General features: G+C 50.0%; 1 protein-coding gene across 1 annotated transcript; it reads right to left on the reverse strand.

The window, feature by feature from the left end:
* Positions 1-4,484: 4,484 nt before the first annotated feature.
* On the reverse strand, positions 4,485-15,421 carry LOC148144696 (uncharacterized). The gene is made up of 2 exons (XM_087975047.1): positions 15,312-15,421; positions 4,485-6,361 (listed from the first exon to the last, which is right to left on the reverse strand). The coding sequence occupies exon 2, from the start codon at positions 5,955-5,957 to the stop codon at positions 5,322-5,324; it is 636 nt and encodes a 211-aa protein (XP_087831173.1). The 5' UTR covers positions 5,958-6,361; positions 15,312-15,421; the 3' UTR covers positions 4,485-5,321.
* Positions 15,422-16,019: the final 598 nt, after the last annotated feature.

Raw genomic sequence — 16,019 nt, forward strand, 5'->3', positions numbered from 1 at the left:
AGCATTGAACCGATCATGACTGGATATGGATCTACCTGCATCTAGGTGGATGGGCTGGAACGTTTTCACTGGCGCATAGGAGGTGGAGATGTGACCTTATCAAGGTTTATAAAATCATGAGGGGAGAGATGAGGTGAACGACAGGTGTCCTTCCCCTAGGGTTGGGGTTTCAAGATTAGGGAGCAAATTTTGATGGTGACAGGAGAAAGATTTTAAAAAGACTTGAAGGGCACAATTTTTTTTATACAAAGTGGTGCACATGCGGACTAAATGTCTAGAGGAAGTGATGGATGCAGGTACAGTAACGACGTTTAAAAGACATTTGGATAAGTTCATGAATATGAAAGGTTTAGAGGGATATGGGCCAAAACACTGGCAGGTGGGACTGGTTTAGTTTGAGAACATAGTCAGCATGGACTAGTCTGTGAGTCTGTTTCTGTGCTGCATGGCTCTGTAACTCGGTCCTATACTAGTCTTAAAACCATTTTCTTGCCTTCCCCATAAACATTCACATAAAAATCAGATGAACTCAGCCTTGAATATATTCAATGACCCCCTAACTGAAGGAAGAAATCCCCACTTCTGAACTTAATTCCTCTTGCTAATACACCACTTGCCTTGCTCATTGCCTGCTGCACCTGTCTGACAACTGGCACAGAAGGACACTGATGCCCCTCTGAACATCCACGCATCATTCCTGATGAAGGGCTCGTGCCCAAAACTTCGACTGTCCTACTGCTCGGATGCTGCTTGACCTGCTGTGCTTTGCCAATTGTGGTCTTCTCTACATCGGGGAAAGCGAGCGTAAACTTGGGGAACTGAGCATCCCAGATGGGTCCGCAGAGGCTGAGCGGACTTCCCATTTTAATGCCCCTTCCCACTCCCCTTCTGACATGACTATCTTTGGCTTCCTCCATTACCACAACAAACCAAACCACAAATTGGAGGAACAAAACCTCATCTTCTGTCTGAGCAGTCAACAGCCCGGAGGACTCAACACTGAGTTCTCCAGACCCACAGCAGTGTGGTTGAGGGCAAACAGCACAAGGATTAAACCAAACAGTGAGGGGGTAAACAGCACAAGGATTAAACAAACAGTGAGGGGGTAAACAGCACAAGGATTAAACAAACAATGAGGGGGTAAACAGCACAAGGATTAAACAAACAATGAGGGGGTAAAAAGCACAAGGATTCAACAAACAATGAGGGGGTAAACAGCACAAGGATTCAACAAACAGTGAGGGGCAAACAGCACAAGGATTAAACAAACAGTGAGGGGGAAACAGCACAAGGATTAAACACACAGTGAGGGGTAAACAGCACAAGGATTAAACCAAACAGTGAGGGGGTAAACAGCACAAGGATTAAACCAGTGAGGGGCAAACAGCGCAAGGATTAATCCAAACAGTGAGGGGCAAACAGCACAAGGATTCAACACACAGTGAGGGGGAAACAGCACAAAGATTAAAACAAATAGTGAGGGGTAAACAGCACAAGGAAACAGCACAAGGATTAAAACAAACAGTGAGGGGTAAACAGCACAAGGATTAAACAAACAGTGAGGGTAAACAGCACAAGGATTAAACCAAACAGTGAGGGGCAAACAGCACAAGTGCCAGTAAAAGCAGATGGAAAGTGAGTGTAAAATGTCACTATGACAGGACAGGCCCCACATTCCTTCCCCTCCGTCCCCCCACAACCTGCCTCACCTTTCACCTCCCGGGCCCAGTACCTTCCAGGTGGCCCCATAGTTGACACAGGGGCCGCCCCACGACCAGTAGAACTCCACCACCCAGGCGGCCGACGAGTTCCCAAGCAGGCCCTTAACCCCATCCGCCTCCAGAATGCTCACCGGCTCCTGCGTGCTGTACAGCCGGCCGGTGTGGCCGTGACACAGCAGCTGCGCCAGGAAGGCGGCGGTGCCCAGTGACGGGTGTCTGCCCCGGGCCGCACGGCGCCATTTTCCTAACGGCCGCCCTCCCGCCGCTTCCCCGCTCGAGCGACTTCTCCTCCCAACCGCCTTCGCCCCCGCGTGACGTCTGCACGGGGGGATGGGCGGGGCCGGGGGAGCCTCACCGTCACCAAGCAACAGCCACCTCGCGCTCCAACTGCTCATTCACAAAAACAAACTCTCCTGTCTCGCTCTGCAGCTGCAGGGGGGACACTGCCACGTTTCCAGGAGCCCTGTCTACATTGGGAAAGCTCACGGCTCAATTTAAACAGATATTCCGACATCTAACGGAACGGCTTCATATCTAAAGGGGGCAATCTGCATTTTAAAGGGACGTGGACATTTTAACGGGTATTTCTGCAAATAAAGAGGTTTAAATGGACGAGATTACATTTCAAAGGGATGTGGCACATTCAAAGGGATATCTTCATATGTAAAGTGACGCAGTTATATCTAAACGAATCTACATTTCGAAGAGACGTTGCCCTAATTATAAGTAGAGACAATAGGTGTGAATTCTGTCTGTGTTGCAATGTTGAGTCAGACTGACATTTTTCTTAGAAAAGCTCTGCATTTAAATTACATTCTTGAGAAGGTAATTTATAGATTCGGGTGTAGGTTAGGGAGAATTGGCCGTGCTAAGTTACCCATAGTGACCAGGGATGTACAGGTTCGGGTGGCTTGGCCATGGGCAATACGGAGTAAGGGGTTGGGTATGAGTGGGATACTGTTCAGGAGGGCCAGAGAGGAAGACATGGGCTGAATGACCTGCTTCCACATTGTCGGAATTCGATGACCCTCCCCACAAAGGAGCATTTTATCTGCATCTATCCTGTCAAGCCCCTTTCAGAATTCTACTGGTTTCAATAAAGATATGCAGCACAGAAACAGACCCTTCCGTCCAATTCGTCCATGCCGACCAGGATTCCAAACTAAACCAGTCCCACTTGCCTGCATTTGGCCCATAATCCCTCTCAACCTTTCTATTCATGTACCCATCCAAATGCTGTTTCAATGTTGTAACTGTACCTGCATCTACCACATCCTCAGCAAGTTCATTCCACATACAAAGCCACCCTCTTTCAAAATGTTGCTCCTCAGGTTCCTTTTAAATCTTTCTACTCCAAGCAATATGCCCCCAAGTTTTGTGCTCCCCGACGCTAAGCAAGAGCCCTTTGCTATTCACCTTACCTCCATTCCTCATGATTTTATCAATTTCCTGCACTTGAATGAATAAAGTCCCAGTCTCTCCTTATAACTCAAACCCTTCCAGTCCTGGCAACATCCTGGTAAATCTTTACCAAACCCTCTCTAATAGTATTCTTCCTATTACAGGCCCACCAGAACCATACTCAGTACTCTTAAAGTGGCCTCACCAACACCCTGTACAACCTCAACATGATGTCCCAACCCCTATACTCAATGGTGTGAACAATGAATGCTATGCTGCTAAATGCCTTCTTAACCGCCCTGTCTACCTGTGATGCAACTTCCAAAGAACTATGTACCTGAACACCCCACCCCATGTCTGTCTGTTCTATAACATGACCCAGGGCCTTACCATTATCTGGACAAGTGCTGCCCTTCGTTGTTTTAGCAAAATGCAACCCCTTGCTTGTATTAATACCTCTCTCACACATGCTCCCCCTCAGACACACACAAACATTTCCCCCCCCCCCAATGCTCTCACAGGCTTATACTCCATCACACTCACACTTTACCAAGCATGTACACACTCTCACGCACAAACTCACATGGACGCACCCACAATTCTTTGGAGTGAATTTGTATTGGCAGAATTATATTTGCAGATACATTCAATTTTGCTCAAAAAGCATACAATTTCCAGGCAGTCAATCCAAGTAATATTTTATGAATTCCTCCTTTGGAAATAGAACCAGTCTGATTCAAAATTGAAATACTGACAGACTCAAATCTCACACCTTTAATGCATTGTCTGAGCTGAGATGTTATCTTTTTTATAAAACCTTAAGTCATCTCAAGAATGTGACTTAAAAGATGTTCTGGCAGTTACACATTAATGAACCAAAACCTACACCCATTCGAAGAGATGAAAGAGTTGACAGCAATCTAGGCTTGTTCAATATATTCCATCAGTTGCATGATACTGACCTTTTGATATACGTTCTGTGTCTTACGATGCTGCTCCACAGCTACCCGATGAAGGAGCAGCACTTAGAAAGCTAGTGCTTCCAAATAAACCTGTTGGACAATAACCTGGTATTGTGTGATTTTTTTAAACTTTATCAACCCAGTCTAATACCGACACCTCCACATCATTTCTAGTGAACACAGCCCACACCTCCTGGTGCTGCCAGTAAACTTTACAATGCTGATGAAACAACGCAGTACCTGAAAGATTTACAATTTCTAATGACACTAGCTACTCATTCACTGCTCCATCTGATACACGACATTGGAAACTCAGTGCAGGAGGCTGAAAGAGAGGAGCAGCTTTAAACAAAAAACCTCTTGGAGCTCAAAGCTTTCATTGAGAGTCTGAGCCTGGCGGTAAGTTCAGGTAACCTTTATTGTGACCCGACTTTGTTACAGCTTCAGATTCCTCCCCTGCAAAAAGGCACAGACAAAGTAGCTGCTTTTTAAACAGCTCAAGATCAAAGCCCACACAAACCCCACTGTCTTTACTATTGGGCAGCACCAGGTTGTAATTAGATCCTTGGCACAGCCTTAACCCGGAGGAAGTATTGCCTCACTCAGCAATTTCAACCCATTCCCTCTCTCCTAGTAAATTTCTCCCCGCTCATTTGCCAGTGGGGGAAGGGCAGTGTAGAGTCAACCAGACTGCTGTGGGTCTGGGATCACATGTAGGCCAGTCCGGGTAAAGGATGCAGCTGGAACGACTGAGTGAATCCTTTCCCACAATGGCGGTTCCATTCTCTAACAAGGGAGAGAGTGAATCAGATGGGGGCTTTCTCCCCTGTACCACCCCCCTCCCTGAAACGGTCTCATCGTTAGATTCCGAACTCCACATTTCTGATCGAATACCAATTTTGCCATCTGTCGTGGCGGGATTCGAACCCGGGAGTCCCCAGAACCGGGTTGATAGTCCAATCGATAATGGCTCTCGGCCGTCACTCCTTCAATCCCCTTGCGATGGCACGTGAACTCGCGGGTGCTTCCGCAGGTTGCAGGAGTAGGTGAAGCCCTTCCTGCACTGAGATCAGGTGAACGGCCTCTCCCTTGTGTGGACATGCTGGTGGGTCAGCAGTTTGCAAGAATTGCTGAAGGCCTTCCTGCACTCGGGGCAGCTGAAGGGACTCTGCCCCGTGTGGACCCGCTGGTACTTGTGCAGGTGGGAGGAATACCTGAAGCCCTGCCCGCACTGAGATCATGTGAACGGTCTCTCCCCTGTGTGGATCCGCTGGTGCCTCAGCAGGTTGTAGGATGTGCTGAAGGTCTTCCCGCACTCGGGGCAGCTAAAGGGTCTTTCCCCCGTGTGGATCCGCTGGTGCCTCAGCAGGTTGGAGGAGCAGGTGAAGCCCTTCCCGCACTGAGAGCAGGTGAACGGCCTCTCCCCCGTGTGGACCCACTGGTGGGTCAGCAGGGAGGGGGAATTGCTGAAGGCCTTCCCACACTCGCAGCAGCTGAAGGGCCTCTCCCCGGTATGGACACGCTGGTGCCTCAGCAGGGTGGAAGAATTGCTCAAGGCTTTCCCGCACTTGCGGCAGCTGAAGGGTCTCTCGCCCGTGTGGACCCGCTGGTGGGTCAGCAGGGTGGAAGAATTGCTGAAGGCTTTCCCGCACTCGCGGCAGCTGAAGGGTCTCTCGCCTGTGTGGACCCGCTGGTGCCTCAGCAGGTGGGAGGAATGTCTGAAGGCCTTCCTGCAGTCGGTGCAGGGGAATGGCCTCTCCCCGGTGTGACAGTGCCGATGAGACTCCAGGACAGACGGGAAACGGAAGCCTTTCCCACAGTCGCCACACTTCCACGGTTTCTCCACGGGGTGGGATTCCTCAGGTTTCTCCATGGCCACAGCTTCAGCTGCACACAAACGCGTCGGGAGCCCCTCCCTGCCGTGAAATCCCCTTCCCAGGCCGTATAACTGTTTCAGGCTCCACACACAGTGCGCTGCAACAGTGGGGTCTCTTGGCCAGTCCCACTGATGCTGAAAACATCCTCAAACAGGAACCAAAAAGCGTTGAGCCCTCTCACAGAAATCACAGTCAAAAATAGTTGCTGTCCCGATGGATTGAATGACTGTCAGACATTGACATCAAAGTGAGGACTGCAGACGTTGGACAGTCAAAAAATGTGGCGCTGTAAAAGCACAGGGGAGTCAGGCAGCATCCGAGGAGCAGGAGAGTCAATGTTTCGGGCATAAGCCCTTCATCTGTTGATTTTGAAACTTCAGTCTTCAGATCTTCAAATACTCTGCAAAAATAGAGATTACAAAAGTCATTAGTATCAGTGCAGGGTAGAAATTGAGAACAAGTAATTCTACTTTGTGGAATATTCTTCCATCCCACTCTTCCCACCCCCCTCTGTTCTCACTCCATTCTAACTACGAGAACTCCCTTGCTGGAGGGTCCCTTGGAGACACTTCAACTGGACTTCATTGAGTTGGAGAAATGAGTTGAGTTGCTATAAATATGTTTTGCTTATTGCTGATGTCTTTTCAAAGTGGATTGAAGCCTACCCTCCTCCTAACGCTACTGCTGAGACTGTGGTGAAGATTTTGTTTAAGGAAATAATTCCCTGCTTCAGTATACCTGCGTGCATTAGCTCGGACAATGGACCACACTTTGTAGGTAATATTAACGGAGAACTCTGTTCCAGCTTTGTATTTGTCGGCAACTGCATGGTGCTTATCATCCTCAGGCGGCCGGCATTGTTGAATGTTTTAACCAAACTCAAGACTAAACTTGCCAAATTAATGGCAGAGTCTGGCCTCTCCTGGTTGTGCTAATCCCTGTGGCCTTATTCCAGATGCGATCCATATCTGCGATCAAGACACGACTGTCTCCAGCTGAGTGTCTCTCTGGTCACCCTCTCCATACCCCTTGGAACGATTCTGCTCCCTTCTCAGTCCACTTCCACCACATGACCGAAGCAATGATTGGTTGTGTTCTTGCTCTAACTAGTGTTACGCGTGCCTTTCACTCCCAGGAGCGTGCGGCCTATAGCGATGTTCCCTCCCTTTCAGCCTCGTCACGGGTAGAGACTGGTTCGTTGGTGCTCGTCAAGAACTGGACTGGCAAAGATCTCCAACCTCATTGGGATGGCCCCTTCCAGGTTTTACTTCCCACCCCTACGGCGGTCACAGTCGCTGGGCGCTCAGCTTGGGTCCAACTGCACCATTGTAAATTGATTGGCCGCACTAATCAAAATGTTTGGGGGAAGAGGAGGAAAGAATCCTGGAATCCCAACAAAAGGAGTGGACCCTGTCCAGTTGGGTTTTTGAATCTTGCTGTTGTTCTCATGTTGATCTTATTGCAGATACTTGAACTAAGAGGAGGGACATGTGGGGGATCGCCTATCTCCTCACCTTTCTGATCACATACAACATCCTGATGGGAAAAGCCACTAACTATGGATGCGACCAGGAAGGATCAGAGATTATCCACCACCCATGCTGAGGAGATGTCGTCCAGTGCACCGGACCAGACGCCTTTGACGTGTGGAACGTGATGACGATTGATTATTGCAATGGACTCTTACATCAGAAAGACCAGATGGTCCATCTGGACAGTAGAAATCAGTGAGAGTTACCATGACGTTACCATGTTTTTTTGATTTTAACTGCAGACGCAAGCCTAGTGAAGATAAAAATGATCAACCCCGTTATTATGGTAAATATTTTAAGGACGCCCAGGAACACCATCCCTTTTTGCAGGACAGGCTTACTCGAGAAAAAGGGGAAGCCTGATAGGGGAAACTCCTCAATCCACAAACAACTTATGTATACAGGCCCACAGAACGCTCTTCACCCCAGAGGCAGTAGTATGTTACTCCTCTCTATCGGGAGATGACTTATGTGCCCCGTACCCAGTCCCCGATTCCATTCTATTCGTCAGAATTCCTACTGCCGACCCTGTGAAGAGAAATATCACTTTCCAATAGCTCCGGTCTGTGTATACAAACAGCTGGTGTAACACTGGCCGGGGTACAGCAGGCCTTATGTGGCACATGGACCTGGAACGGAACCCTTTCCTTGCGCATTTATAGGCCTTTTCTCTTTTCAGAATCTGATACTGTTACCAAGACCATGTACAATAGAGCTAAGGGAGAGCTCAATGGGAATAGCATTCTGAAGACCATTGTCTCCCATACAGTGCAAGTGCTCGAGTCACTTGGCCCATTTTTTACAGCGCTCAAGCGACTCCTCTTGCAAAACGTCGACCCTTGACTCCTGTAGACCTGACCAGACTTCCTGCTGTAACATTTCAGTAATCGATTTTGACAAACTCTCCCGAATATAAACCAAACCAGACTATTATTTCTTCAGCTAAGGTAAAGCTACCAATTTCCTTGTCCTGGATGGCAAAGATGTCCCTCATAAGGTCACCATCGGAGCCCTTGTTCCCACAACAGTTCCTTGTCCTGGCCAGTGGACAAGTCGATGGAACCTCCATCTGAGGAGGATGCAGCGGTCGGTCTCAGCCAACCTTGCTCCAACTGGAAGGATCCCAAGGGACTGCGTGACAATACAGGACACCCGATAGGCTGGGGAATCCAGAGTACCCTGAGGTTGGAAGGATCGGCAGGGGTGACAAGTCAACAGAACCGCAATTCCCTCTTTTACAGCCTGACCATTCGAGGAAATAAGAGTAAAGAGGCTCTGGAACAGAGTAAATTGGGATTATCAGACCTGTGTCTTTACTCTGTGCATAATCGGTATGCCTTAGACTATATACTCGCCCGGGAGGGTGAGGTCTGCACCATTGTCCAAGATAAATGCACTGTGGGCATTCCCGATCTCACTGGCAATATTAACTAAGATACAAGAGGAGATCCAGGCATTCATTGACAGAATGCCATTACGCACGTGGCCGCTACATCGCCCGCTGCAATACCTGCCGCCGCCGCTGACGATGACGTCACCTCCGCCCCCACCAACCTCGCAGACTCCGCGATCGCCGCCCAGACAACCGCCTCCGCAATCGCCATGAAGACAATCGCCGGCAGATTCGCGACCTCCGCGGCTATGGGGAATAACTCTGACTCTGCGGTCGCCGCAGCCACTTCCGCCCCCACTGACGTCACTAACGCCGCATGTGTCTCCGCCCCCACGCCTAACCCCGCCCCTTCGCCGATCTCCGACTTCATGCCTAACCCCGCCCCCACGCCCATCTCCGTCACCACGTCTAACCCCGCCCCTTCGCCTATCGCCATCACCACGCCCGACCCCGCCCCCACGCCGATCTCCGTCCCCGCCCCCAGACCTAACCCCGCCCCCACACTCAGCTCCAGCCCCACACCCGCTCCTAGCTCCTCGTTCCCAGCCGTGTTTACACCATCCCTCCAGACCTACCCCTCTCTGAGGATGAAAGATCAGTCCTCAGCAGAGGCCTCACCTTCATTCCCCTACGCACCCGGATTGATGAGTTCAACACGCCGCGTGACATCGAACAATTCTTCCACCGCCTTCGCCTCCGCGCCTACTTCTTTAACCAAGACTCCCGCCCACCCTCTGACGACCCCTTCTCCCGCCTCCAACACACCCCATTCACCTGGACACCCCGTGCTGGCCTCCTACCTGCCCTCGACCTCTGCATAGCCAACTGCCGCCGCGATATTAACCGCCACCTGAACTCCCCCACCCCTCTCACCCACTCCAACCTCTCACCCTAGGAACGCGCAGCCCTCCACTCACTCCGTTGCAACCCCAACATCACTATCAAACCAGCAGACAAGGGAGGCACGGTAGTAGTTTGGCGCACCGACCTCTACACCGCTGAGGCCAAACGCCAGCTCGCAGATACCTCCTCTTACTGCCCCCTTGACCATGACCCCACCCCCCACCACCAAACCATCATCTCCCAGACCGTCCATAACCTCATCACCTCGGGGGATCTCCCATCCACCGCCTCCAACCTCATAGTCCCACAACCCCGCACCTCCCGCTTCTACCTCCTGCCCAAAATCCACAAACCTGACTGCCCCGGCCGACCCATTGTCTCCGCCTGCTCCTGCCCCACCGAACTCATCTCCGCATACCTTGACACCGTCCTGTCCCCCTTAGTCCAAGAACTCCCCACCTACGTTCGGGACACCACCCATGCCCTCCACCAGCTCCATGATTTTCGCTTCCCTGGTCCCCAACGCCTTATTTTCACCATGGACATCCAGTCCCTGTACACCTCCATCCCCCATCACGAAGGACTCAAAGCCCTCCGCTTCTTTCTTTCCCGCCGTACCGACCAGTACCCTTCCACAGACACCCTCCTTCGACTGACTGAACTGGTCCTCACCCTGAACAACTTCTCTTTCCAATCCTCCCACTTCCTCCAAACGAAAGGAGTAGCCATGGGCACCCGCATGGGCCCCAGCTATGCCTGCCTCTTCGTAGGATATGTGGAACAATCCATCTTCCGCAACTACACTGGCCCCACCCCCCACCTTTTCCTCCGCGACATCGATGACTGTATCGGCGCCGCCTCGTGCTCCCACGAGGAGGTTGAACAGTTCATCCACTTCACCAACACCTTCCACCCCGACCTCAAATTCCTCCCTCCCCTTCCTCGAACTTTCTATTTCTATCTCAGGCGACCGAATCAACACGGACATCTACTACAAACCAACCGACTCCCACAGCTACCTGGACTACACCTCCTCCCATCCTGCCCCCTGTAAAAACGCCATCCCATTCTCCCAATTCCTTCGACTCCGCCACATCTGCTCCCAGGAGGACCAGTTCCAAAAATGCACATCCCAGATGGCCTCCTTCTTCAAGGACCGCAAATTCCCCCCCGACGTGGTCGACGATGCCCTCCACTGCATCTCTTCCACTTCCCGATCCTCCGCCCTTGAACCCCGCCCCTCCAACCGCCACCAGGACAGAACCCCACTGGTCCTCACCTACCACCCCACTAACCTCCATGTACAGCGCATCATCCGCCGCCATTTCCGCCACCTCCAAACGGACCCCACCACCAAGGATATATTTCCCTCCCCTATCAGCATTCCGTAAAGACCACTCCCTCCGTGACTCCCTCGTCAGATCCACACCCCCCACCAACCCAACCTCCACTCCCGGCACCTTCCCCTGCAACCGCAGGAGGTGTAAGACTTGCGCCCACACCTCCCCCCTCACCTCCCTCCAAGGCCCCAAAGGAAACTTCCATATCCACCACAGATTCACCTGTACCTCCACACATATCATCTATTGCATCCTTTGCACCCGATGTGGCCTCCTTTATATCGGGGAGACGGGCCGCCTACTTGCGGAGCATTTCAGGGAACACCTCTGGGACACCCGGACCAACCAACCCAACCACCCTGTAGCTCAACATTTCAATTCCCCCTCCCACTCCACCAAGGATATGCAGGTCAGACCACAGCGAAACGACGGTTGGAGGAAGAACGCCTCATCTTCCGGCTCGGAACCCTCCAACCACAAGGGATGAACTCGGATTTCACCAGTTTCCTCATTTCCCCTCCCCCCAGCCTGTCTCAGTCAAATCCATCAAATTCAGCACCGCCTTCCTAACCTGCAAACTTCTTCCCGACCTCTCCGCCCCCACCCCAGTCTGACCTATCACCCTCACCTTGACCTCTTTCCACCTATCACATTTCCGACGCCCCTCCCCCAAGTCCCTCCTCCCTATCCTTTATCTTAGCCTGCTGGACCAACTTTCCTCATTCCTGAAGAAGGGCAAATGCCCGAAACGTCGATTCTCCTGTTCCCTAGATGCTGCCTGACCTGCTGCGCTTTTCCAGCACCACATTTCCATCTCTGATCTCCAGCATCTGCAGACCTCACTTTCTCCTCAAAGAATGACTGAAGGGACCAGTTGGGGAAACTGCAGATCGGGCTGATGGTACAATTGGCTTATCAATTTAGCTATGTCTGTTTGTTAGTATTGGTATTGTTAGGTATTTAATTGCTAGGGTTATGAGGTCCCTTACTGATATAGATTTGCCCCAGAAGATGCTCCTTTTACGATCTGATGGCTCACCCACACGTGTCGATGGTGATGATAAATATGACCAGATGAGCTGCGAAGATGGTGGTGCTGCTCTGCAGGATGTTGATAGCAGGACCACCTTGAAGGGCATTCGTTTGGACTAGCCTTCTCTTTCAGTGATCGCGGTGCAATCAAAGGGAGGAATGAGGGTGTGGGCATCTGGGTGAGAAAGTCTATAGCCTTAAAACTTGTCTTTAAACATTTAGATTAAAATGTAATGCTGAATTATTGAATACATTTACTGCACTAGAAAATAAACAGGCAGGAAGGCTCAGAAAGAGGAGAGAACTTAAAGATAGGGACACCTGGGCTCACCAAGTGATAACAAGATGCTGTAAGGCAATTAAGAACGTTTACCTCAGCATCGGTGAATCTGTGTGAACAGGACACCAAGTGATAACATTCACAGCCGTTCCCTTGTGAAACTAATGATAGTCTTTGAATCTGACCCTGAAACAAGACTCAGTACTATCCATAACTTTGTAATTAATGGTTGGATCTTGTCCATTATAATGGATTCTTACTACCCCTTGCAAGCAGGGCATTCAGAAAATAAATCTTTGCTGTCTTGAGAGTTCAAAAGCACACGAGAGAGAGAGACCATTTTATTGCAGAGGCTGTTGAATCCCGTAGAGAATTAACTCTTAGTGCTTATCTGCTATGGATTGAATTGAATTGCATTTTGGGACTTCATGATGAGAGGTTTTTATTCCAGGCTTCCAAAGAGTATGATCTCCAGGACAAACCAAGAGAGAGGCTTTACAGGTCTGAGTTCTCAAAGGATTCCCTGGGCCACCTCAAATCTCCACTTTAACATGGGAGGTAGGACAAAATGGCTTCTGCTTGGCTAACTCAGTGGGACTGAGTCAGGCAGATACTCACGACTCAGAACAAACAAGAAACCACAGACTGATATAAATCCGTGAAAAAAACTGCAAATGCAGAAGTAACAAATGTGAACCTAACCATCAATCGCAGAAGTAACGGTTTAATCCTAACCACCAGACAGGACAAATACGATTCCAAGAACAGGTTGTCTACAAGAAATTATGATAGATTAGATTATATTCCCTACAGTCTGGAAACAGGCCCTTCGGCCCAACCAGTCCACACTGACCCTCCAAAGAGTAACCCACCCAGAACCATTTTCCCTCTGACTAATGCACCTAACACCATGGGCAATTTAGCATGGCCAATCCACCTGACCTGCACATCTTTGGGCTCTGGGAGGAAACCGGAGCACCCGGAGGAAACCCACGCAGACACGGGGAAATGTGCAAACTCCACACAGACGGTCACCCAAGGCTGGAATCGAACCTGGGACCCTGGTGTTGTGAGGCAGCAGTGCTAACCACTGAGCCACCATGCCACCCTAGGCTAAGTCAAAAATGCATGAGGACCTTGCGGGATCTGATTGGTTGTTACTATGTGATCTTGCTCAATGTCTGACTCTAAACAACGTACATAAGTTCTATCCACACTCTGTAAAAGTTGGTGGATTCTTTTGGCAGTCTAGGAGTACACATCGATGGCCCAGTGGTTAGCACTGCTGCCTCACAGCACCAGGGGTCCCAGGTTCGATTCCAGCCTCCGGGGTCTGGCCGTGTGGAGTTTGCACATTCTCCCCATGTCTGAGTGGGTTTCTTCCCACAATCCAAAGATGTGCAGGTTTGGTGAATTGGCCATGCTAAACTGCCCATAATGTTAGGTGCTTTAGTCAGAGGGAGATGGGTCTGGTTGGGCTACTCTTCAGAGGATAGGTGTGGACTGGTTGGGCCAAAGGGCCTGTTTCCACATTGTTGGGAATCTAATCTAATCTAATCCTTCTGGGCTGATCAGAGTCTACCGAACAGGCCATATCAAAGAATAAACTATTGCTTGTGTGATTGACAAAGTCACTTCCAGGTATGTTTATTGACCAATCCCAGAAATCCGATCCAGACAGCAGTCCAGATTAGAACAACCAGATAGGAAATGGTTAATGTCCCCAGGATGTGGGGAGCAAAATAAGACACCAAGGCGTTAACACCAACACCAGGGAAAAACTGAACATACAGACGTAACAAACATTCGTAGTAAGCCAGAATCACAGATGTACAGCACAGAAACAGTCCCTGCTGACCAGATATCCTAAATCAATCCAGTCCCATTTGCCAGCACTTGGTCCATGTCCCTCTAAATGCTTCCCAATATATACCCATCCAGATACCTTTTAAAGGTTGTAATTGTACCAGCAGTCACCACTTCCTCTGGCAGCTCATTCTTTACACACACCACCCTCTGTATATAGGAGTTTCCCCTTAGGTTTCTTTTAAATCTCACCCTAAACCTATGAGCAATCCCAGATCAAAGATCTTGTCTATTTACCCTCGCCATGCCCCACATTATTTTATACAAGGTTGTAGGGTCACCCCTGTGGGTGATAGGTAAAGCAGTGTTACTTCTGCAACCATAATTGCTTCTGCAAGGTAAATGAACTAACGCCAGGGTATAATTGTTTCAGCCAAGAGTGGAGTTAACAAGAATGAAAGCTATGTGAAGGAAATATATAATTGCTTTTGTATTAGCTAAAATGTGCATACATGAAATGTGCCTGCAAACAATGGTAGATGTTACAGACAAACAGATAAGGTGCTGTGAGGGGAGGGGGTGTAGGTTAAGCTAGATATGCTCGTACAAACAGTTTAAGCATCTGTTTCCTGCTTCTGCAAAAACAAAAAAAAACACAATCAAGGAGGTCAGAAGACTCAGTGTCGGCGAAAAATGGGAGGAAATGTTGCTTTCGCAAACAAGGAAGTAGCTGGCAGTGAAAGGGGATATACGCCAAACACTTTGTTCACGCACAAGGCCGGATGAGGCAAGAAATAGACCAGAGTAATGGACGCCACCGGGAAAGAATGGAGGGACAAACCGATCTTTTGAGGATCAGCTTGGAACATCAGGGCGGGGGCGGAGGAATGTGAATGAGGGAAAGAAGCTGAATGTGCTGGAGCCAAAGTGGAGGAAGAACAGAGGATGCAAAACCGGCTTGAAGCTGCAATGAGGAATATTGCATGTGCTGTACTTGTACCTGTGGCAGTTAATGGTGGGAATCGGGTGCATTTTAAAAATAAAAACAGAAAAGATATCCAGCCCTCCCCCTTCCCAATCTCTATCCTTCAGTTCCTCCTCACCCGGCTAACTGAGACACATACCTGAGTTTGCAGAGTCTGCTCCCTCCCTGGATTCACTCCAGTTGCTACAAGTGAACAATTTCCCCTCCTCCCATCTCTGTCTCCCTCCCAGGATGAAGAGTTGCCCAGAGGGCGGGAGATTCACTTTGAAACCGACAGAGCCACTTCCGCCTTGTGGCGTCACAAAGGAACTAGGGGCGGGCCGAGGAAAAGCGACGGTTGAGGGGGCGGGGCATGGCCAACCGCGGGACGCCGCACTGCGCATGCGCCTGTAGCAGACGAGGACGAGAAAACACTTTCCAAAAAACCCCTCCCTTCAGAGAATCCCCACAGTGTGGAAGTAGGCCACTCGGCCTCACCAACCCTCCCAAAGGTCACCCACCCACACCCATTCCCCTACATTTAACCCTGAGTAATGCACCTTACGCCTAATTTCACATAGCCAATTCACCCTAACCTGCACATCCCTGGGCACTATGGGTAAGTTAGCATGGCCAATTCACCCTCACCTGCACATCCCTTGGCACTATGGGTATTTCAGCATGGCCAATCCACTTTAGATTAGAGTGGTACTGGAAAAGCACAGCAGTTCAGGCAGCATCCGAGGAGCAGGAAAATTGATGTTTCGGGCAAAAGCCCTTCATCAGGAATAGAGGCTGCAGGGTGGAGAGATAAATGAGAGGAGGGAGGAGGGTGGGGGTGGGGAGAAAGAAGCATTGAGTACAATAG

Source organism: Chiloscyllium plagiosum, unplaced genomic scaffold (genome assembly GCF_037043375.1).
Source record: "Chiloscyllium plagiosum isolate Xiang-an unplaced genomic scaffold, Cpla_swu_hap1 HiC_scaffold_27, whole genome shotgun sequence".
NCBI classification, from domain to species: Eukaryota; Metazoa; Chordata; class Chondrichthyes; order Orectolobiformes; family Hemiscylliidae; genus Chiloscyllium; species Chiloscyllium plagiosum.